The sequence below is a fragment of the Megachile rotundata genome, chromosome 5, assembly GCF_050947335.1.
Source record: "Megachile rotundata isolate GNS110a chromosome 5, iyMegRotu1, whole genome shotgun sequence".
NCBI lineage: Eukaryota > Metazoa > Arthropoda > Insecta > Hymenoptera > Megachilidae > Megachile > Megachile rotundata.
Window position 1 is genome coordinate 14236933 of NC_134987.1, and position 26666 is coordinate 14263598.

General features: G+C 32.7%; 1 protein-coding gene across 2 annotated transcripts in view; it reads right to left on the reverse strand.

Moving 5' to 3' along the window:
- Positions 1-26666, reverse strand: part of LOC100882143 (LON peptidase N-terminal domain and RING finger protein 3) — a 90051-nt gene that overhangs the window by 16968 nt on the left and 46417 nt on the right. For both annotated transcript variants that reach the window (XM_012283824.2, XM_012283825.2), the window contains exons 2-4: positions 14556-14674; positions 10892-11014; positions 290-484 (exon numbers count right to left, since the gene is read on the reverse strand). In XM_012283824.2, the coding sequence (XP_012139214.2) occupies positions 290-484; positions 10892-11014; positions 14556-14674 (437 nt within the window). The remainder of the gene's footprint in view (positions 1-289; positions 485-10891; positions 11015-14555; positions 14675-26666) is intronic.

The window sequence follows — 26666 nt, forward strand, 5'->3', positions numbered from 1 at the left end:
ATTTTTCAATGTTTCAATGTTTCAATGTTTCAATTTTTCAATTTTCCAATTTTCCAATTTTCCAATCTGTCAATTTGTCAATTTGTCAATTTGTCAATCTGTCAATTTTTCAATTTTTAAATGCCAAATTCTAAGTTTCAAAATTTTCTGAATCCCCAAATTCCTAAATTTCCAAACTTGCAAAAGTACCGATTGCTAATATTCTTGAATTGATATATTTTCAAGTTACCAAATATATCAGGGAAAATTAGTGTGATAAATTAAAAAAAAAAGAGAATAAATTTCTTACCTGTGTGTACTCCTCTTCACCGCCGCTACTATTATCTTCGCAATCTGAACCGTTCAAAGCTACCCGTCGACTTCTCTTCAGACTCATCAATTGATGACGACTCCTCACGCGTGACACACCTTCCGTTAAATTGTAAGGGGCACGAGATGGAACGCTATATAAACGATGACCGGATGACAGCACTTTGTACAGCACCTGAAGACAATCAATCAAATGATACCTTTTATAATTTGATTGTAATGTGACAATACAGTATATATTATAAACGTAAGATTAAAATTTCATATTTCTTAATTACACACATCTTATACTTTTAAACACTAAAATTCTCATGGCTGCACATTTTTATATTTTTAAATTTTTCATTTGTTTAGGTTTTCAATTTTTCAATTTTTTAATTTTCCAGGTTTTCAAGTTTTCAAATTTTCAAGTTTTCAAGTTTTTAAATTTTCAAGTTTTCAATTTTTCAATTTTTCAATTTATCAATTTGTTAATTTTTCAATTTGTCAATCTGTCCATTTCTCAATTTTCAATTATCCAATATTTCAAATTTTTAAGTTCTCAAATTCGTTTAAGTACTCGACACCAAAAATTTCAATATTTCTTCTTCATAAATTTCAATCCTGTAAAGATCCTCAACTTCTACAAGTAAATCTTCAAACTCCCAAATTATATATATAATGAACAAATTTACACTGTCAGTACTAATAACGAACACATTACAAACATACACAATTAAGTATAGTTTCACTTTCAAACGAATCACGATCTGCAACTATTACCTCGCACTCTGCACTGAATTTTTAATACAACCTTAAAGCATTTTTAATGCAAAACGTTTCGATTTTAAAATACTTGTTATGTGCCCGATAATAAATTGCGGAAAACGTACTGTATAAATGGTCTGATTTACTAGGCCTTCCTTAATACACTTCTTCAACGTTACGTTAACCTAATAGAGACACCTCTTTGTTAGTCGACGATGTTCAATGCAAATGCGGCCTGTAAATCCTTGTAAGTAGGATTTACGTTCGCCTCGATATGGCGAAGAAAAATCGTGACCACGGTACTTACTGCTGTAATTGCTACGTTGTTTGCCGCTTGAATGCTATGCTGCATCGTAACTCGATTCACCACATGCTAGGTGGAGACATTTCATGACATTTCGAACGTCTTGTGAGGCGACGTTTAAAGATCAACGTTGGAATTGCTCGTGATTTATTGTTATTCAACTCGAGTCGAATGTCTAAGCAAATATTTTTTACAGTAATTCAATGTAATTATTTTAAGCTTGAATTTAATGAACAATTTGGTGAGATGACTTTACAATAAATTCTTGACAATTTATTGTCGTACGTAGGACTATAAGAGCTTCTGTATAATTACTGTTATGTTACTTTATGTTTTAATTGAAAAAATGTTAAACTTACAATTGATCATTTTCTTATAAGCGAATTGAGAATTAGACAATAAATTGAAATTTTTAAAAGCTTAATAAATTTAAGTTTTTTGTATACCTATGCATTTTATTTTCAATATGAACGAGTATAGTTTAAATATCAAGTCGAGAATATTTTTGAATAATTTAATAAATCAAGCTTTCCTTACCATGATATAACGTTATCCACACGCTGGATTACTACGCGTTAGATTACTACGCATTAGATTCCTGCGCTTAGAATTACCACACGTTGCATTATTACACGTTGGATTACTACGCGTTGAATATGCACGCGCTAGATTACTACGCGTTGAATATGCACGCGCTAGATTACTACGCGTTGAATATCCTCACGCTGTATTACTACGCGTTGTATTACTACGCGTTGGATTACTACGCGTAGGATTATCACGCGTTGCATTACCACGCGTTGCATTACTGCGCGTTGGACTACTGCGCGTTGAATATCCACGCTATGGATTACTACGCGTTGAATATCCACACGCTGGATTACTACGCGTTAGATCATCACGCATTAGATTCCTGCGCTTAGAATTACCACGCGTTGCATTATTACACGTTAGATTACTGCGCGTTGAATATGCACGCGCTAGATTACTACGCGTTGAATATCCACACGCTGTATTACTACGCGTTGGATTACTACGCGTAGGATTATCACGCGTTGCATTACCACGCGTTACATTACTGCGCGTTGGGCACTACGCGTTGAATATCCACGCTATGGATTACTACGCGTTGAATATCCACACGCTGGATTACTACGCGTTAGATCACCACGCATTAGATTCCTGCACTTAGAATTACCACGCGTTGCATTATTACACGTTGGATTACTACGCGTTGAATATACAGGCGCTAGATTACTACGCGTTGAATATACAGGCGCTAGATTACTACGCGTTGGATATCCACACACTGTATTACTACGCGTTGTATTACTATGCGTTGGATTACTACGCGTAGAATTATCACGCGTTGCATTACTGCGTGTTGGATTATCACGCGTTGGATAACTACGCGTTATCTGAAGCTGTCGCTCTCGCGTCTGCGCATGCGTAATCCTCGCACTCTGAATAGTCCGTGTTTTTCCTTAATAATTTAAAAACGAAGCTTCAAACCCCATTTTTGCAAAGGGAAATCTTATTCCGAATCATGTCAGCTACCCCCCAATTCAGGGACTTACACTAATTGTGAGACAACCTGTATACAATATACATATAGTGAATATATAGAAATATAATTCTTATATCTCTACCTTTGTATAATAGAAAAACTCTGTACATACACATTAAACTACTATGAATAGCTGCAGTCTCAGTATCAATTACAATGTTAATTAAACAATACAATGAATCCCGCATTTATCTGAAACCTAGCAGAAAGTCTTTCAGAAGATCGCATTTGAATATCCCCACCCATTTAGCGTTACAATATTCCTTTATCAGCGTTGTATCTTCTCGCTCGACCGAGATTCTCACGTTTAAAGAAAACAGCGTTTCGAAACGGTCCACGGTCGTTAACTTCCATTTTCCACACCGAAAGAAAGATGGTTGCTTAATAAACAAAGAGATTCGCAAAATTTTGCGGAAGTTTCGGTAACTTCCTCGGCTTTAAACCGCGCATCCGTTCGCAACGAAACAATTTTCGTAGAAAGAAAGCGGAAGGAGGGCTTTTGTGCCGTGTTCCCCTTTTGACTCGAACGCAATGCGAAAAGAATGATTGCTTAAACTTATATAAGTACCGGTGCAGCTTGCGTCAATGATTCCAGCAACGTCTCCGTTACATAATCACCGTTCGGAATTCAATTTACCGTGCCTCTTCGATTCGTTATGCTCGTCGAATTCTGATCTTCCATCTTCCCTTTGCTGTTATGTCAACCGGTAGACGTCGGGTCTCGGAGACCCCACAGTCAATGCTACTGCTTTCAGAAATTTGTTTTGCAAATTTATATTGCACCTTAGTTTAACTTATTTTCATATTTTTTGTAGGTGTTTCAAGAAATTGTATTTTGACAAAATGGGTATTAAAATAGATTTATTGAAGGTAATAACAATTTTTATAATTAATACTATTATTGAAAAAGTCTATTGATTTTTGTTCTGGCTCCTCAAAATATCAGAAGTAATATTTTTATTTCTGTTGTGGTTACACTACTTTCTTAAATATATTTAGTGAACCTAATAACAATTTTCATAATTAATACTAATATTGAGAAAGTCTATTGATTTTTGTTCTGGCTCCTCAAAATATCAGAAGTAATATTTTTATTTCTGTTGTGGTTACACTACTTTCTTAAATATATTTAGTGAACCTAATAACAATTTTTATAATTAATATTATTATTAAGAATGTTTATTGATTTCTGTTGTGGCTCTTCAAAATGTCAGAAGTAATACTTTATTTCTGTTGTGGTTACACTATTTTCTTAAATATATTTAGTGAACCTAATAACAATTTTTATAATTAATATTATTATTAAGAATGTCTATTGATTTCTATTGTGGCTCTTCAAAATGTCATAAATAATATTTTTATTTCTGTCGCTGTTACACTATTTTCCTTGTATTCAACTATTATATAATATTAACTTCTTATACATCAAAATGTATGTTGACTTAAGATGATTATTGTGTTAATAATTATTAATGAGTGTATTAATAATTGTGGTGTGTATAACGTAATTTTTGGAAGAAATTATTTGAAGTTTGAAGTTTACAATTATTGTTGGTGTATAATAATGCTATTCAAGATAATATTTAGTAGAGTTCTTCTAATTATTGGAGTATGTATTTTGTGGTGCCAGTCACCAGTGACATCTACGGCGAGTTATTGAGCTAAAAGAAGCAATTTCACTAGCATGGGCTGACTTGGACCAGAGTTACATAAAGAAATTATATAAAAGTCTGTTTAATTCAATGATTGAAGTAATATGAAACAAAGGAGAATTTATTGTACTATTACTGATGTATTTAGCAAAAATTAAATATATAATCTCATATGATATTATATAATATAATCGAGAGACTTTAAAGCATGGTGGAAGTCTAACCTAACGTAAGACGTTAAAAAATGATGGGAACCTGTTAAACAAAATTTCTGAATGTAATACTAAACATAAATACTTTTTATTGTAGTCACAAAGCTAGAATTTTATAATAGTAATAGGAATTTTTGCTAAAGTAAAGATAGGTATTGTATATCAAGTCACATTTCAACTATGTCACCCAAACAGTGTAACACTATTATTTAATTCTATATAAATATTTCCTTCATTCACGAAAACATCAAAAAATGTAATAATTTGATACAGTCATAAATCTAATTTAAACAGCAAATATAATGTGACAGTAAGTATGATTTAAAAATACAGTTTCATAATTTAGTACCACTGAAATTGTACACATTTCTATCAGAATTGTATCATTCATTTAATTTACAAAAACACCTGGTAACAACAAATGATCATGTTTTACAAATAACTACTAAAACTTATTACTAAAAGTACATTTAAGATACGTTCTCGTCGTAAACTTAAACAATAACAATGATCTTAATGCTTCGAGCTAATTTAGAGTGTCATATTTTTATCCAGCAAAGTAGATAATCGCAGTTCTCGGTGACGAATGGCGAGCAGATAAGATAAATTATGGAAAAATGATCTTTCATACTACTTTGTCTTGCTTACAAATGGAAAAACGATAACTGCAATTTAAACGAGTATCGAGTTGCGTGTAATTATTGCTGGCCTTGCCTTCGATGTGGACTAGCCTTGGGTCACTCACCTGGAGCCTTATTCGATCGATTAATATCGCACAGAGAGGTCAACAAGGAAATAAATTCCTTTTTTTCCCCCCTTTTTCTATTTTTCACGCGTAGGAGCTGTTCGCATTCACTCACGACTTTTATTGCAGGCTTGTTACATTATATCAGATGGCCGATTTCAATGTAGGAAAACAACTTGCGTTACTTTTCAGCTCAAAGTATTCACAAAAGTATGTTCAGTTAAGCCAGTTAGCAATAATACTAATTTGAAATCAATAGTTCATCAGTAATTTCATACGAGGTTTATTAATATTTTTAATAGAAGATTGTGTGAGATTATGTCATATGGAGATTCTTTTAATGTAAATTTTATTGACAACCCTAATGTTGGAGAAGTTACGAGCTTCTTTTAATACAAATTTTCTTAATATTTGTAACATGATAATTTAATATGTAATGTGATTGAATGTAATACGACAAGCTTCTTTCAACACAAATTTTATCAATAGTTTTTATGATCAGTTCTTTTAATAAAGACTATATTATTAATTTTACTACCAACAAGATATTACTGCTGATGTAGCACTGCTGATATAATAGAAAATTTATTAATACTTCTACTCTAAGTATCTTCTATTACAAATTTTATTAGCAGTTTAATGCTGATCAGAAATTAATTCCTTTAATAAAAACTACATTCATAATTGTACTAACTGAAGATCAAAACAGGTCTTTTAATGCAAACAAACTCTGATACTAACTGGCTATTATGTTCGTGACTATGAAGTAATATATAAGATTCTCTGACAAACATTTTGTATTAAAAATATTAGTGAAAGTTTTAATAAATTGTATTAGTTACATTGATGTAACATAACCTATACTTTGTGACATCAAACTGAGTTGCATACAAAACCTAACCTAACACAGCATTTCGAATATAATATTTGAAAATGGTAATTGTCTGTTGTAATTGTTACTGAACCACATTGTATACACATTACGTTTATTTATATTAATAATATAATACATATTAGTAAATTGTTTTGATGAATCTTCAAAGCTGACAGTAAGCATTATTCCGCAAAATTTTTACGTAATCCGTGTCACACATTCGGCGTTTCGAATTTAGTCAACTGCATATGCAACGAGGTGATATGCATATAATAAACAATCAAATGATATGCAAAGGGCCACCCGAACGTTACGTGTTATTCATGAGTGTCAATTCGCCGAATATTTATTCTTGACTCGACCCGTTCATCTTGCGAGCCGAGTGAAAGATTTCTCGGGCAGGATTAACGAGACGGCTAATAAAAATTCAATGTGGGTCTAAATATAAAGACTCGCAAATTCAACGTGCAGTTTTTACGATCGCCATTTTATGGTCGCAGTAATTTATCGATAATATTCCTGGAAGAATAAAAGAAGGCGATCTGTCTTAGAATCTGGCTAAACGGATACCAAGTTCCGAGAGGTCTTCCGCTAATGTATAATCCACACTGTATAATGATTACGCTCGTCACGACTCTTTCTCGCGGAATCAGATTTAATCGGATTTAATTAACTCTCTGATTCCCGGTGGAACGTACGATTTTTTGCAAAGGTGACTCTGTTACGAGGAATCCGTTAAATTAAATATAAATACTGTTTTTAGATTATTTTACGCTCTGATATTACCAAAATGTCTACAAGTTTCGAAATATAAGTTACATACAAGAATTCGAAATAGTTTCTTGAAATCTTCGTTGATTTTTATCAAGATTAATTAATACGTGTATGATTTTATGTTTAGACGTCTATTCACCAGTTTTAATTTTAAATTAAGTCCACACTGGTAGGTTTAGTGGTAATTGACTGTCATCACGTGTGAGTGACGTTCAAATTTTCGTACAAATCCATCACGTTATTAATAATTCACGTAATTAGAAATGTTGTATTTACACGGTGACTGCCATGTTGAAGCAGTTGAAAATTCTGTCAGATATTTTTACTTCTTTCACTAAATATTTTCAAATGTTAACAATATTTGTTATTCACAGTTTCAAGCAGTTTTTATGAATTTTTTTAACTAAGTTTGTAGACAAATTCTTAATACAGATAATAGATACGTATGAAAGTTTATATCACACATGTCATCCATATGTGACCTGACAGTAAAAGTATAAACTTGAAATGTAACAAAATATTGTAAAAATATTTAATGAGATTCGTCAAGTATAAAAATGTCAAAACTAAAAACGTCAAAAATAAAAATACTCAAATTCTCAACAGCTTCAACGTGCTAATTGAATTATTTGATCATTGAACCTGAAACATCAGATTCCCAAGATATGTAAAAAGTCAAACAAGATTTGATGACATAAAAGTATCACCGAGTAACACTTATGGCATATCTAAAGCTGAAAGTTTGACAGGATAGATCACATAACTTTTCGTCAGTATTCGCATTACAAAATGGCTGGTTGCCAATTACAGAAAACAATGAACGATTTAGGTCCCTTGTGTCTGACGCCAATTGATGACAGAAATATCTCGAAATAGCAGTTATTCTACATCAATTTCGAGTTTAGGTGAAAATTATACTGAAACTGATAATGTAAATTGGTTGATAACATTTTTATTGAGAAACTAATTGATTATATTAAATCGCGATAGGAACTTGCACGTGGTATAATAAATTACACTAAACGTCTGTTAGGGTTCGATGGCGTAAAAGTATAATAAAATAGCACTTACATCAATTTGAAGCTCGAAGTTCAATAAAAATTAAGTATTTAAAATTTGACATGAAATGATGCGATCAATTTTATTCAATTACAAAATTAAAAATTAAATTTAATTAGCACTGCTATATTAAAAAGTTGGAAATTTTGCTAACTTTACTTTTAAGTAAAGTATTGAATTTTTGCTTTTAACAAATGTTACCAAATATTTTCCCAATATTTACTACATTTATTCGTAGTTTCAAGTGGTTGATATAAGTATTTTCGTAACAAGCTTTAAAATGGAGTTACGTTATGAAGTACTGTCTGAAGTACTATTTTGTCATACTTTCATGTCATTAATAAAAGGAATAATTAATAATGAATTACGTCACGAATAAAGAATAAAATATCTCGATATGTAATATGTCAATATTTTTATGCCTCGACAATTTTTTATTTGAAACCTAAAATTTTCTGTACAATCACTGAATTGCCATTCATTTTAGATAATGAGCGTACTTACGTGATTACCGTTTCAAACGAATCTTAATTCGGAATCTAGTTGTCTAATTTAAATCGATGATTTTGCTTCACTTATCAAATGATTGTATCGACGTACAAAGGAAATTGATTGTCATTGTGCTCGATTAAAAATCATTTTACTAATTGCGTGTTCCGCTAGACTGAACGAAATGATCGAGGGATACATTATAGATTGTTATACGAAGTTTAACTGTTTCGTAATTGGTTCGATATATACGTTTTATTTTACTGTTTTTTGTCCTTGTGAAGCGGTGATCCCATATGAAATTTCATCTTTTTAGGTGAAAGAAATATCTTTTATTAAATTTTATTGAATCTTGTAGTAAATTGAAAACTGCAAAATTAAAAGTATGTAAAATATTTGCAAATATTTAAATACGTAATTTTTTAAATTTCTTATGAAAGTTTTCAAACCTCCAGAATTAAAAATGTGCAAATATAAAAACATCGAAATTTCTAAATTTAGAAATGTACAAATGTAAAAACACCTGAGATTCTAAATTTAAAAGTGTGCAAATGTAGAAGTGCGTCCGAACTTCTAAAGTTAAAACATCTGCAAGTTGAATAACACCTGAACTTGTAAATAAAAAAATCTGCAAACTTCAAAACATCTCAAACTTCAAACTGCAAAATCAAATATACACAAATGTATAAACTTGAAAACTTAAAAACTTTCAATTCCTAAAATTTTTCAACTTCAATAATAAAAATGAATTTGAATACATTTCATATTTTATTTCAACGTTGCCTACACATAAATTTACAACCCATGCAGTAAAATTATCTCTTAACATTTAAAATTTAACAGTGAATGTAAAAACTGAAAGTTGCCTTAAAAGGTTAAGATATGAGTATTCACTTAGCACATTATTAACCTTTTACTTCAACTGAATTAAAGAAACAGTAAAATGTAGGAAACCATAAGTAACTTTATTTTCATGAAACCTAATAATAGCGAATATCATCCAACACAACAAGTTCCATAATTTTATAATTTAATTGCATAAATTGGTGACAAGTATAAGATATGTATAAGTGTAAGTGTACGATATATGATATATCGTTATATAATATGTTAAATATTGTTCGAGTATGATCGATACGTATCGAATCCATCACTACCGTTGAGTGGTTATCATCGCCCCGGTACGGGTCACTCACCTGACGACTATCATAGCCAGTCGTTAAGCTATAGTACTAGCAGCCATACCGGAAATGCCGTCTCGCACAGACATCTATTTCTTTTGTATACGTTCGTGACTACGCTACGATATCTTGATCTCTCTTACGTTCATTTGTACCGTTCGTTTACATGCACTCTGCTAGTACATCGCTCTAAACGATATTAAAATGAATGAGCGCCAGATTATTATGATTCTATACTGCGTTCAATTTTAATCGCACTTCGAATAATTTTTATTAATGTTGATTACTTAAATTTTTTTACGAATCTGTACTTAAGGCAGTTTACTAATTTATCGATATGGAAATATTTGTATTGACTGTGAATAATAAATAATACAAGTATTTGTATTAACTTGATTAATAGTTAATAATATTTAATAGTCATAATTGTATTAACTTGACTAACAGTTAATAATATTTAATAGTTATAACTCTTAATAATAATTATTGTGTAATAATATTTACAGTGAGTAACAGTTCATACTGTTAGTGTGAATAATAATATAAACTATGAACAATTGGTTGTCAATACTAGTAGAAACTATGAGTAATAAATATTAAATTTGTTGTGAATAATAATATCAACTATGAATAATAAATATGACAAAATATTTGTAACAATATATGGCAAGATTTGTTAAAAATATAAATGCGATGCAATTCAACTATTTCAATATGGCAGCCAATTTGTATTTTATTCGTAATTCGTAAAGATCATCAAATTTTTTATCATCAAAGATCAGATTTTTCAAAATATTATTATTAACATTCATTCATAATATTTATTACTTTCATTAAAATTGAAAGGTTGTATAATAACATAATGGTATCACTACATAACCTAATATTTAATTTTTCTATCTAATCTGACACGATGTCTTTCAACGTAAGATTACAAACATAGTAGTTTAAAAGAATGTAAATACAAAGTTAACATACCTTGATCAACTCGTGTCGAACAGACTGGGGATTTTTGTCGATGGCCACACTGATACAAAGGGCAAACAACGCTTCTTCGTGCCTGCCCAATGCTGACAAAGCCACTCCTCGCCTGTAATGACCCTGTCGACGAACAACGCAGCAATTAGCACATGAACGGTGATCAATTTTAGTTGATGACAGTCGACGAGACGTCTTATCGTGCGGAACGTTGTATTTACAATTAATTGAAAAAACGAACAATTCAAATATTAAGTCTTTTGCACTAGACTGCCTCAATTTTCGGTTTCATATGATACAAGTATTTATTGTTCATTGTGGAAATTTAAATAGAAAGGAGATTTTGAATATTTAATCTTTTGCACTCGGATGTTTCACATTTAGTATTCTGTTTGATAGAACAATATGACTGTTTATTGTTGGTTGAGAAAATTCAAAATGAAAGAAAATGTTGATATTAAATTATTTACATTCGAAAGGTGGCTCATATTTAGAATTCGATTTAATATAATAGTTTGAAAGAGGTGTTGTTTACTTAATATCTCTAGAATATATGTGATATGATAATAAAATAATTCTAGAATAATAACAGAATAATAATAGAGTTCTGAACTAGAGTTCTGAGACTTCTGAACTAATAAGAATTCAAGCTTCTTAAAGTTACCACTCGTCAGCTCCAAAATTTCGAGAGTAAAGAATGAGGTTATAAATCAATCATAATAATGGAATCAAATCCATCAAATCAAATGTTTTTAAAATTTGTCCCAAATGCAATATGCAAGAATTTAAAACAGCTAGAAATACCACTGATAAAATATAATGATTCATTCGTTAGATTTCTAATATAATTATCATAAGCCTATTCCTAACCTCTTCGAAGTTTCGCAAACATATTTACGCTCGAAATAAATATACACTCGTATTAACTTTCACAAACTTCAAAAATTAAAATTCATCGCAGAAATTAAAATTCTATAACATATTAAGTAATACGTTTTGTATGATTATGTTTTATTTACGTCAGGATTGCAACTGTTCGAGTCTTTAAATACTTGCAAGGTAAATGTACCTCATCGTGAATCAGGATGTTAGGAAAAGTACATGAAGCGAATGTTTCTTTAACTTTACAGTTTTCATACGGTATATAATCCGAGAAACGGTACTCTGACATTAAAGTGACCATGTTTGTGTGATACTATGTACATACAAGCGAGGAATATGAGGAATTTAATTAGTAGATTGAGATCCCAGTAACGGAATGATGATCGCGATAACCTGGTTTATGAAATGAACGAATGTTGCACAATATTTCTTCATTTTTTTAATACTTTTTAATGATAATTGTTGGAATTATTTTTGAACGACTTTAATTTGCGTAATTAGAGGAGACTATTACGAAGGCAAGTCTATGAAAATATAATGAAATGTGAAATTAATTGAAATGGAGTTAATGGAATTTAATGAAATTACTGAAATAAGAGAAGTACATTTTGGATGTTTGTTATTTTCTTCTTAATTTTTGTTTGATCGATATGAAGTTTGTGAATTCGGTAATTTAGTGATTGGAAAGTTGAATGTTATACGATTCAGAAGAGAAGAGTGTAGCTTTGAAATTATCGAAATTAGGAAATTGGCAAATTTGAAAACACAGTAATTCCATAATTTGGAAATGTTTAAATATACGAACCTTTTAAATTTAGGATAAAACTGATTTCTTAAATTTACAACCTTTAAAATTTTACAAGTCTAAAATTTTATAAACTGAGAATTCACAAATTTGAAAATTAAAAAATGAAAAAATCTGAAAATTTAAGAACTTGAAAAATAAAAAAATTACTTTTTAATTAGATAACTAAAAAACTAAAGAAACGTAGATAACTAAAAAATTTAAGAAATGTAGAAAACAAAAAAACTTAAGAAATGAAAAACTAAAAAGCTTAAAAAAATGTAAAAATTCGACAACCTAAAACCCAGACAATTTGAAAATCTAAAAATGTACAAAAATAGAGTGAAAGGAATCGGTTCTCTAAAGGAAACTGTTCGTTTAACGCTATCTGACGTTTTGATTGTAGTATGCAGTCCTATCGTACTATGATTCACAATGTTATCAAGTCATACGTCACCAGTATAAGGGACGTAAGTATCTGAATTTTCGTCGGTTAGTTCATACGTTCATTTATACAACTGTTGCGATAAATACAGGAAAATAATTGGAGTAAAGTAAATTATTACAAAATCGTTGCAAATTTTTTCGACAGATAATGACTCAGACTCTGTTTTCCTTTATATTTACTGTTCTACGAGTTTATGTTCATTTAAAACAATATACCGATTATAGTTTATGAGTTCATCACTCTAATATTGATTTGGAATAAATGAAAACTATAGTTGTTATTAAAATGTAGTGTGGAGCAAAATAATATTAAATATGTTATAGTTACATATGTAGATACATATGTAGTTACATATGTGTTGTTATCAATATATGAATATTTTATGGTAATTTAATATAATAAATATAACATAACATATATTCCCTTTTCACATAAAAAATATAATATCAAATATTTTCTTTTCGTCTTCAAATAAAATATTACAAAATAACGTAATACATTCCCTTTTTCTTCAAAATAAAGTCTATCACATTATGTAACATATTCTCTCTGTTTCGAAATCAAAAAAATTTGTCAAATAAAAAATATTAGAACATAATATATTTTCCTTCAAGTAAAATATATTGCAAAAATAATACAAACTTTTCTTTTCTAAAATTACAAAAAGACAAAGCTAACACTTCGACCCACTGTACATCAAACAATAACTAGAACTCCAACAAGGCTACAAATATGTCCCGTCACTTTTAAAAAAGACACCAATTAGGTTAATTGAGATTCATAACTGCACAACCGATTCAGCATGGATACAAAAATTCTGCCGTTAGGGAAACATTTCGCTCATTTGTCACGTTCTTGGACAAGATAGTTTCTTTTCGAGAGATCTAATCCAACTTCCAGATCTGGGTTAGGACGTCACCGTGGTTTCGGTAGGTTTGAATCAAGATTGGGTTAGGGATGGAACAACTCGTAGCCAAACATCTGATCGGACAGCGTGCCAAGTGGGAGAAACGCTCTCTATACCCCACTTTTTATATAAACAATAAACTCTTACACAATTTTTTATAATTAACATATTCCATAAACTATGTCCGTTAATTCATTCTTAGAACATGTTACACGAAGCTATAAATTCTCTTCCACCTACATTTTCAGCTAATTTATTGCCACGGTTATTATTGCTTCTTTTGTAACATCACTTTAGAACACACAAACAAAGTTATGAATTTCACTGTTACGTTGACAGAATTGTTATGCAAGATCTACTTTTCCTTAACTTTGTTCAGATAGAAGTTCACCCAAACAAAATTATCAAAATTGTTTTATTTTAATTAACTGATACTGGGCGGATAATTGGAAAATTTCAGTTTTCACAGACTCAATAAAGTTTTCGATTAAATTCTAATCAATTTCAATGATTTTTAATTCTTGAAACATGGATTAACCTTCTGTACTTATAGATTTTATTTCGACAGTTATAATAACTATTAAGTTACAGTTAATCCGAGTACAAATTGAATATAAAAAGAAGCTAAAAAGAAGTTTCTCACCTTTCCCCAGTCCGGTCGTAGCCTAACAGCATGATCAGCGTCGGTGAGGGAAGCTTGAGGCCTATTCAACAGGAGCAAAACATGAGCCCTGTTGCTAAGATGGAGTGGGCTGTTTGGCGCTGAAACAAGAAAACACACGGCTATAAAGCATCGCTAAAATATTGTCTTCGACGGGAAGTTTTCTTGGCAAGAGCGGAGTCCCTAGCGTTTCGACGAAAACCTTCTTTCTCTCTGATTAAATTGAGGGAAAGATTTCGAGTAACGGGCCAACGGATTCTAAAGTAGAACTTCGGGTATTTGAAGAATTTCAATTTTCCGGAAAATCGAAACGTTTTCCTGCTTTTGGAATTCGTTAATGTTCAGTGAACTGTAAATAATAACGTCGGTTTCTGTAAGCGTTCTGAATAAACGTTTACGGTTTTTATTTGATATTTATGTATCTTGTAAATGGGCTATTTTTAGGAATGTTACTTGAAAGTATACTTGTAAATAGATATGTACTGATAAATATTATTTTTTGATGCTAATTTGATATATGTGATAGTATCTTTATTTTGTGAATTAATAAATTATAGCTAATTAGTAGAATGTTTCTAATTTCTTTTATGAAGAATTTTTATACAAATCAAGTTTCAAATTTGTTTTTCTTTTTACTGAAATATTAATGGTTGAAATAAAAAAATAATGATTAAAGTAAATAGTAAGGGTTGAAGTCTCATAATAGATAAATTGTGACCTAACTACTGAACAAGTACTGGGTTAGTTGTGACCCACCTGTTACACCTACGAAATATATTTCTATAATACTTGTATTAAAATTGCGAACTTCATTGTCATAATAGCAGTAACAATAACCAAACTAGATAATCCGCTAAAGAATTAAATTTAAAAAAATTCAAAGAGAAATTGAAAAAAAGTATTGATGAATTGCACAAGTGTCCCGCATATCGAGTAATATCGCTTTACATGAAATCCTTTGACAAGATTTAGTACGAGTGCAGAAAACTCAACCATCCACTGTAACGGAATGCACGACGATCTCAGCGAAGGAAAGCTTGCAATTAGCATGGTCGAATTAAACTGCACAAATTAATTGGCTTACATAAAAGGCCGGAGAGCAGAATTGAATGGTTCTCGTTCTCTGTGTTCAGACGAGTAGACATCGAAATACTTCAGCGAATGACAGTGTTTAAATATTCGAGATAAAAAAGGACTGACCTTTTTCAGATGCAATTGATATTGCTTCATTTTTTCTGGTTGGTTTTAAGATTAATCTGTGTGTTCTAAAAACTGATTTCAATTTATTAATATTATATTTGAAAGGAGTGACCTTTTTCAGGTATAATATCAATTGCATAATTTTTTTTTCTAATTTAGGGTTAATTTTAAAAGCAATTTTAATGATTACTAATTTTTAATATTAAATTTGAAATGTCAGACTTTAATTTATTCTTGTAATTATTTATACTATTAACCGTTTAACTGCGTGTGTGTTTTGTAAACCACATGTGAACCACATGTAAACATGTAAACTACCTCCTAATATTATAGGAGGGTGCAATATAAACAAGCTAATTTATGCTAATATCAAATAACAGCTCTCTATATACCACAAAAAATAAAATAAATACAAAAAGAAATCTATTTGAAAAATCAAATATCAATTCAGTAATAAATGAATTTACTTTCATTTTACAAGAACTACCTGTAATTACAAAGTTAAAGGTGGGCCATTGTTTTAAGGTTGCTTTTACAAAAATTATTTTTTTATTGCGAACAAAGAATTAGCGATGAATAATGTGTTATCTGTAACAACGTCACCTTTATGCACTATCAGTATGTTTCAACATCTTTAAAAAAAGAAAGAGTGAAATTCGCGCGGCTTTCCGAGTATGTTACGAGGAAAAAGGGTAACGAAGAAATTATCACATATTGTCGTATCAAGTATCGTTTGATAATTCGCGAAACGTGGCCTAAGATTTACGAGAGGTCGGTCTGTTGAACGTTGACAAATGGAGCTCGATGAATCGGTTCGAGTTGGCATTGGTGATGATAGCGCGTGCCGGAAATTCGTCCTCGACCAAGCAAGGGCCTCTATGTACAGGGTGTCCCATATTTTCACTGCTGAATTGTGTTAACCCTTTGTACTGGTGATTATAAGGTGATTATAAGGTGATCCACATTCACCAGTTGGTTTAATACGATTTGTAATAAATATTCTTTACTTGAATCTATAATGTTATGATGAATGGTATGAACACAGTGAATAGCAATTAATAATAAAGAAATAACTTCGAAAGAATTTGTCAAACATTCCAACCGAAAGATTTTTAAGTTACCATCTGTAAACAGTAAAAATACCTTCGTTTGCAAAAGGGTAACATATTCTATTCGTAAAAGTAAAAAAGTATGTTACGTCAATGTAGGCTTCCAAGAATTTTATTAAAAATTTGTAACAGAAATATTGAATGACAACGGACCGCTTGGTCATTCGATACTACATACAGGTTCTAGATTTGACCACATAACTTTACTAGCATACTCTATAAATGTTTCTATGAACTGTTTAATGCATTATGAAGAGTTGTTAAAAAAAATATGAAAGATATTTCGTAAAAGTAAGACTAACATTGGAAAAGAAAGCCATTTTGTTTCAGACGAAAATCATTTCTAGCTCCTGATTTAACTGTTCAATACATTAAATAATAGTTTAATGTATTTACAATTCTATTTAATTTAAAATTGTATTAACACAAAATGTTAATATAACATCTTTTTCTTAATTTTATGGGATATATATTCATATGGGTTAAGTTCGTATAGTATGCAGATAAAAAACTGAGACACCCTGTAGGTACGGAGGCAATGACATTGCTCACAATGCCAGGATGTAGTCCCGCCTGCATCGGACGATGCCACTGTCCAAATCACGCTAACTGCAACGCACCGCAACTTTTTCTCTTTTACAACGATTCTTTGCACTAATGACGGTGGTCACGAATGCGTAAACCACGATTGAACGCACGGAATGAGACACGAGAAGCAGAATACTGCGATGTAGGATATGTGACTACTGTTCGGGACCTACATGGCCATATTTCCGGAAGGGTGCATTTTTCAACGTTTGTCGAGGTTATTTTATTTCAAGAATTTTTATTGCTCTATTTGTATTCAAAGATTGTTGAATTGTTTGTAAATTTGACAAGTTTTGGACGCTTTTGACATAAATTTTCAGATTTCCAAATTCTCACATTTCCAAAGTCTCATGCTTCCAGATTTTCACATTTCCAAATTCGCACATTCCCAAAGTCTCACGCTTTCAAATTCTCACATTCCCAAAGTCTCATACTTCCGGATATTTATATTTCCAAATTCTCACATTCTCAAATTCTTACATTTCCAAATTCTCACATTTCCAAATTCTCACACTTCCAAATTCTCACATTCCCAAAGTCTCACGCTTCCAAATTCTCACACTTCCGGATATTCACACTTCCAAATTCTCACATTCTCAAATTCTTACATTTCCAAATTCTCACATCCCCAAATTCTTACACCCCCGAATTCTCACGTTCCCAAATCCTCACATTCCCAAAATTCCACAATTCTAAATTCTCACATTTCCAAATTCCTACATCCCCAAACTCCTACATCCCCAAATTCCTACATCCCCAAATTCTCACATCCTTAAATTCTCACATCCCCAAATTCTCACATCCCCAAATTCTCACATCCCCAAATTCTCATATCCCCAAATTCCTACATCCCCAAATTCTCACATCCCAAAATTCCACATTTCCAAATTCTCACCTCCCCAAATTCCTACATCTCCAAATTCTCACATCCCCCAATTCTCACATACCCAAATTCTCACATTTCCCAAATTCCCAAACTTAATATTACACATTTTCAACCCCCCCTCCCCCATTAAATATTACTTCTTCACCTTACAATTAACCAGAGAATTAATACTATAAGTCACGTTTAATACTACTTTACATACGTTCCTGTGAAATGAAACAATTATTATAAACATTCTACAGTCTGTAATAAATTAAAAACGCTTATTGCACTATAACCAGCAATTAACTTCTCGATTAATCGATTTATCATATCCGCAATATGAACGTGAGATCACCGTTTCCTGTGTATGAAATTGAATGCCAAGGTGATACAGTTAGAAATCAATTAATCCATTTAATCGACTTGATTACATTTTATAAAGATAGAAACCTATTCAACTCTATAATATCGAAAGTTGTGTAAGTTTGGAGAACTATCAAAGTTTTTTACGTTTGAATTTCACTATAGTAATAATGATTTTAAGCTTTCAAATTATATTTAGATTACATTTATATTATATTTAGATACATTATATGATTTTTAAATTGATTAAATTTATGTTTATATGATTTTTTAAATAGATTTAATTTATGTTTATATCATTTTTAAAGGAATGTTTGAATGAATTTTTTAATTACATTGATATTAGGTAAATCGTATTTTTAAGTCAATATTAATACTTTGTCGATAACAAACAAAAAGCAAATCGTTCAGCGTTAAGCAATTGATATAATAAAGAAACGACTCCTCTCGGAAGAAATCACGTTCGTAAAGACAGGATCGAAGCATGAAACAGTTGGATACCGAAAGAAAACAGTGACAAGAAGAAACAAGAAGAGCACAGAGAATTAATGAGACGTTTCTGTATAATTGGAACATCGAAAGAAATTGTGGTAATACAACCGGATGATTTCGTTTGACGTTGATCGAAGCATTCAGCGTTGTGTTACGCTCGATAAATCAACGCGTTTGATATCGAGCATCGATAATTGTTCAGTTATACAGGGATAGTTTGATGAGAAAAGGTTGATTGTTGGAAAGAGGAACAATACTGCGCAAAGAACCGTTAACGGATGGCGGTATTAAGCTGTGACGTGACTTTAAAGGAGCAACGAAATCGTAGGAAATTACATAACGTGGAACAAGATTGTGAACAACACATATGTACGTAGGTATGTACATATATATAGAACGAAACGTGAATCACTGCCTGCTATTAACGGTTTATTCACGAGTTTTTTAATTTATCTGCGAGAGAGCGAGCAAAAAGTACTTAATTCTATGTTGAGTTGATGTAACGCTTCTAAGCATTGGTTCTGTATACTTTTTAGATTTGTAAGGTAGTTATGGATGTGGGTATTACTGTGGGTAGTCTTTTTTTAGGTATTGATATTGGTAAATTTTTTAATTTTCTAATTCTTAAGATTTTGAGTTTTTAATTTTTCAAGTTTTCAAGTTTTCAAGTTTTCAAGTTTTCAAGTTTTCGAGTTTTCGAGTCTGCCAGTTTTCAAATTTTCGAATTTTCAAGTTTTCAATTGTTCAAATTCTCAATTTTTCAATTTTTCGATTTTTCGATTTTTCAATTTTTCAATTTTTCAATCTTTTAATTTTTCAATTTTTCAATTTTTCAATTTTTCAATTTTTCAATTTTTCAATTTTTCAATTTTTCAATCTTTTAATTTTTCAATTTTTCAAGTGTTCAATTGTTCAAGTTATTAATTTTTCCAATTTTTCAATGTTCAAGTTTTCAATTTTTCAATTTTTCAAATTTTCAATTGTTCAAATTTCCAATTTTTTAATATTTCGAGATTTCAAGTTTCCAAGTTTTCAATTTTTCATAGATTTATATTTTCAAATTTTCAAATTTTCAAATTTTCAAATTTTCAAATTTTCAAATGTTCAACTTTCCAACACTAATTTCGGGCCCATATACTGGACAGATCCACAGTCATATAACCGAACAGATTTGTGGTCATATACTGTACAAATCCACAATTATATAACAGTGCAGATTCACGGTCTTATACTGAACAGATCCACAGTTACATAACCGAAAAGATTCACGGTCTTATACTCAACAAATCCAAAGTTACATAACCCAACAGGTTTGTGGTCATATACCGAACAGATCTATAGCAATACAATCGAACAGATTTAGAATTATTTTTGTACAACCAGACATATTGGTCATATAACCGGACAGATCCACAGTCATACTCAATTATATCTGTATAACTAAGCAGATTGTTCATATAACCGAACAGACTCACGATCATATAACCAGATTTATAATTATACCTGTATAACCAAGCAGATTGGTCATATAACCGAATAGACCCACAATCATACACCCGAACAGATTGGTGGTCATATACTGAACACATCTACAGTTACATAACCAAGCAGATTCACGGTCTTATATTGAATACACATAAAGTTATATAACGGAGCAGATTCACGGTCTTATACCGAACAATTCCAAAGTTACATAACCAAGCAGATTCGTGGTCATATACCTGACAGATTCACGCTTACATAACCGAATATATTCGCGGTCATACAACCGGTCAAGATTCAAAGGGAAATGTGGAAGCAACGTAAAAAGCGCACAATCGATTCGAAGATCGCAGCATAAAGAAGTCGAAAGCGAAGGAGGGAGAGAAAAGAACAAAAAGAAGAACGAGGAGGAGGCGTGAGAAAGAGATAAAGGTCGAGTTCGAGAAGCGGAGTTAACGGACCGCTATACCTCAACTGGCGAGCAACAACAGCAGTAGCAGCAGCAACGACAGCACGACGATGAAGTGCGCGGCCGGGTGACCGACCTTTACGTAACGCTTGGCTGTTTGCGCCGGAACGGCTGACGTCCATTCGATCCGACGCCGACGACGATGCGTCGCCCGAAGCAGCTGCATCGGTGTGTCGAGAGACGACAAGACGCTCCTCTCACCATTTCCCCCTATCCGACATTCATGATTTCGCCCAGTTTTCTTGCGGCGGGCTTGCTCTATTAGACCTAGATTCGTGGACGCGTAAAAGATAGTATAACGAAATCTAAATGGAATACTCTGTTAAGGATTTATGTTAGGGATTCATATTGTGATAGTAAATGGAATTTTATTTAAAAATTAATTGGTCTTTTTCAAATTTTAGGATTTGGAAGATTTTGAGGGAGGTTTTAACATTTAGGAATTGTTATATTCACAAATTATTACAGTTCCAAATTCACACGTACTCAAATTCTCATATTCTCAAATTTTCACATATGTCTAAATTCACATATCCTGAAATTCTCACATACCCAAAATCTCACGTTCTCAAACTTTCACATATGCCCGAATTCACACATTCCCAAATTCTCACATTTCCAAATTCTTACACCCCTTAATTCTCACATTCTCAAATTTTCACATATGCCTAAATTCACATATCCCCAAATTCTCACATACCCAAAGTCTCACATTCTCAAATTTTCACATATGCCTGAATTCACATATCCCCAAATTCTCACATACCCAAAGTCTCACACTTCCAAATTCTCATATTCTCAAACTCTCACATTCCCCAAATTCACACATCCTCAAATTCTCACATTTTCAAATTTCCACATATGTTCAAATTCACACATCTCCAAGTTCTCACATCCTCAAATTTTCACATATCCCCAATTCTCACATCCTCAAATTCTCACATCCCCAAATTCTCACACCCCCAAATTCTCACACCCCCAAATTCTCACATCCCCAAATTCTCACATCCCCAAATTCTTAAGTTCCCATATTCTCACATCCCCAAATTTTCACATATCCCCAATTCTCACATATCCTAATTCTCACATCCCCAAATCTCACAATCCTAAATATTTAAATCCTCACACTCTCAACTATCCAAGTCCCCAAATTCCTAAATTTAGTAAACTTCCCAACCTTCCAAACTACTGCTTAAATGAAATGTTACTCATGTAGCTTATATAAACATTGCGCAACTCCAAGAAGAATGTTAGAGATCAATAATACACAAGTAACTAGTTATCCTTGTCAGTAGTCGAATTTTTGTATCTCTTACTTTATCTATACCAAGTCTATTAGAAACTGAAAATAGTTTCTTTCTTACTTTATTTCCTTACCTTTTACTGACGACTGACCTGGTAGACAAAGCTATAAAAAATTTGACTACCTTCTAACAAGGCTACTAGCACCAGTGACTGGCATAGAGTTCAGAAAATTTTTTTTCCCTTCAGAAAATTCAAAGTTTGTATAAATGCGAAGGGTCAAAGCATGTGCATTCTATCAAGAGGCTTTTCAGATCGCAAGGGAAAGTTTCGAGGCCGAAAGGGCAATAGTCAAGGGCCATTGTGACGTTGGTGTCCTCGAGGCCAATGCTTTGTCAGGAAGTCTTATTGTGACTGTAGACGGAGAAACATGCTTTAGTATAAACGTATTTCATATAAAAGTATTTTAACGTCTTTCTGTTTAAAAGTAGTTTAGCTAATCAACAATGTTTCATAAATGCACATACTAGCACCTGTTTTTCCTAATTACTTAAAACACTAATGAGAGTCTAATAGCGTTCTAACAGGGAAAATAAAACGAAACGCGCCGAAAGTCAGTCTTTTACGAACGGAAAGAAAGTCAGTTCTTTATGAATGGAACTGTTCGTCCCTCTTTTCCAAAACTCTCTTAGCTTAATAAAAACTTACTTAGTCACGGTTTTCGTCATTTATAACCCTATATCCCTCCACATTTTCTTTCGGAAGTTTAATCCTGTTGGGAAAATAGTACTCCGTTATAAATAATATATATCATTTTATTTCAAGAGCTGGGAAGGACGTCTATATCTGGACTCGCCTTGATGGCTGGGGGGCTCTGACCCCCGGTAGCCTTCGGCTACTCAATTTTTCAGTTCAGTATAAGCCGCACCGTCACAACCAGAGGTCTGCACTGCGTCCAAAGGCCCTTACCATCCGTTATCAAATGATTACGCTTTGCTCCCTGGGGGGTTTTGTCTCTAGACTCCATCATCCCTGATCTATACGGTTTGAAAGGGCTTTTGGAGACTTTGATAATTTATTGGAGGCAAGTAGAGGGTTAGTGATCTGAATTTGCGGCGATAAGGTTATACTTGTCCTGTTTACTAGTCTAAGTATTTGTATACATGAGTGAAAAAGTGAGTGACTGAGTAGATAAGTGAGTTAGTGTGTGAGTAAGTGAGTGAGTGAGTGAGTGAGTGAGTGAGTGAGTGAGTGAGTCAGTGAGTGGGTGAGTGAGTCAGTGAGTGGATATGTGAATGAGTGGATGTGTGAGTGAGTGGATATGTGAGTGAGTGGGTGAGTGAGTCAGTGAGTGGATATGTGAGTGAGTGGATGTGTGAGTGAGTAAGTGGGTGAGTGAGTGAGTGAGTGAGTGGATGTGTGAGTGAGTAGATATGTGAGTGAGTGGGTGAATGAGTGAGTGAATAAGTGGGTGAGTGAGTGAATAAGTGAGTGGATGTGTGAGTGAGTGAGTGAGTGAGTGAATGTGTGAGTGAGTGGATGTGTGAGTGAGTGGATATGTGAGTGAGTGGGTGAATGAGTGAGTGAGTAAGTGGGTGAGTGAGTGAGTGAGTGAGAAAGTGAACGAGTGAGTGAGTGGGTGAGTGAGTTAGTGAGTGGATATGTGAGTGAGTGGATGTGTGAGTGAGTGGATATGTGAGTGAGTGGGTGAATGAGTGAGTGAATAAGTGGGTGAGTGAGTAGATATGTGAGTGAGTGGGTGAGTGAGTGAATAAGTGAGTGGATGTGTAAGTGAGTGAGTGAGTGAATGTGTGAGTGAGTGAGTGGATGTGTGAATGAATGGGTGGGTGAGTGAATGAGTGAGTGAGTAAATTGATAACTGCACGAGTAAATGAGTAAATAAATGAATGAGTAATCAATCGGAACTCGACTTAATACTATTATAATATTTCTTTATTTCAACATCTAAAGGGGCTCCATATCGTCCAAATGCTGAACTAAAAGCAAAAAGAGTTCGTTTCATTTGGAGCAAATCCGACGTCCAAACTGTACCCTATTTATTATTCTCACAGAACTAAACAGTCAAGAGCCCTAGAGCTGCATGATGTCCTCTCCGTTCCTTCATTCAATTACTAAAACAGTGTTTCTCAACGCGATTTATTTTTGTACCTACAGCATTAGATTCTAAAATAATTAGACTCTTTCGACATTTTATAATAAATTGTCCCTTTACCACTACAGTACTTCCATATTCTACCAATTTACTATTTACAAATTTATCACACGCTTTCAGCATTATAACCTCAAGTTCATTATAACGTAAGTTCATCTGGTATTCAAATAGAACTCCACGTATATTATTAGACGACACTGACCTTACTGTAAAATATCATCGAACAGTACATATGTATATATGTTAATGTTTATATGTTTACTATTACCACGATTGTCATAACAAAACATATTTGTAACCTATACCACATATGTATCAGAAAGAGATTTAACTACACCTGCCAAACTGTAATTAAAATAAATAAATGAATTCAATTTTCGGAACAAAATACGTGCTGTTAGTTGTCTCGTAGCAAGCGACTCGCATAAATTTAAACACGAGTGCTAGACACAAAGTTGCAGCTGTCTAGTAGAAAGAATTTCATTCATGTACTGTCCTGAGCAAAACACTACTTCAGCTTGTCACTTCAACTTCAATTTACCGCGTACAAATGTCTGTGCAACAGATACGAAGAATTTTTAATAATTTCAGGAATGATTAGATGTGCAATTTATACTTGACATGAAAAATTTGGAGTGTAATATTTTATGGAATGTAGTATGTGCGCTAGATATGAGAATGTAATATTGGAAGTTTTTACAAAAATGGGAATTTAGGGATTTGGGAGTTTAGGGATTTGGGAGTTTAGGGATTTGGGAGTTTAGGGATTTGGGAGTTTAGGGATTTGGGATGTTAGGGATTTGGGAGTTTAGGGATTTGGGAGTTTAGGGATTTGGGAGTTTAGGGATTTGGGAGTTTAGGGATTTGGGAGTTTAGGGATTTGGGATTGTGGAGATTTGGAATATAGGAATTGGGGAATATAGAGATTTGGGAATGCAGGGATTTGGAAATTTGAAGACTTGGGAATTTAGGGATTTGGGAATTTAGGAATTTGGGAATATAGGGACTTGGGGATTTAGGGATTTGGGAATGTAGAGATTTGGAATTTCGAGGATTTGGAAATTTAGAGATTTCGGAATTTAAGGACTTAAGGTTGTAAAGGTTCGGAAATGTAGAGATTTGGGGCTGCAGGAATTTAAGAACTTGAGAAACTGGGAATTTAAGGATTTGACAATATAGAAATTCGCAAATGTAATATAATTTGAGAATATAAGGATTTGGAAATGTAAGGATTTTAAAATCCCTAAAATTGTCTATTTCAAGAAGCCCTTTCTCATCACAAAGAAAATGTTACAGTGTCGAAACATATTTTGACGCACCACCCTAAAGAACATCCTGCAGAATGCGAAGCCAACAGGAGAGAGCGTTGTAACGTATCAACAGCCTGCACCGCACATATATACTTCTACTTCCTCCTGTTTTGGCAACGATCAATAATGCTCCACGTGTCGGCTGGTGGAACTAGCGCCGGGACGACAGCGTCCCTTGACACGATGCTTGCCAAAGCGTACTCGCGTATTTCTTCCCGCATGCGAACGTTTGCATCATCCTAGGAAATCGAGCGAAGCGGTACACGCGTGTTATGCATCCGGCTACCAATCGGAAGCTTCGTAAACTGTCCGTGAATCGGCATCACTCGCCAAATCGCCGGCTACCCGCTGCGTAGAAGAGGAACGCATGCATCGCGACGCTTCGCAGACGCTTTTGCGGCAAACGCCGGCCAAAATAATTGCGACGCTTAAGCGTCACCTTACGCAACGTCGTCGATGGATGAATTGTCGAACGACGCGTCGAAACCCAGGAAAAGCGTCGTTATGGAATACGAGGCCATATATGTGGAATTATAGTTGTTTTAGTGGAAAAATGTTATGGAATTTTAGGGCATTTGGATTTTTTGTGGTTTTGGACTTTTATATTTGTATATTTGTATATTTGCAATTTTTGCATTTTTGTATTTTTGTATTTCTGCATTTTGCATTTTTGTATTTTTGTATTTTTGCATTTTTAGAGTTTTGAAATTTTGCAGATATCAGATATGTATATATAGTAAATTCATTAATCCCACAATTCATCAATTCAGCAATTCATCAATTTATCAGTTCATCAA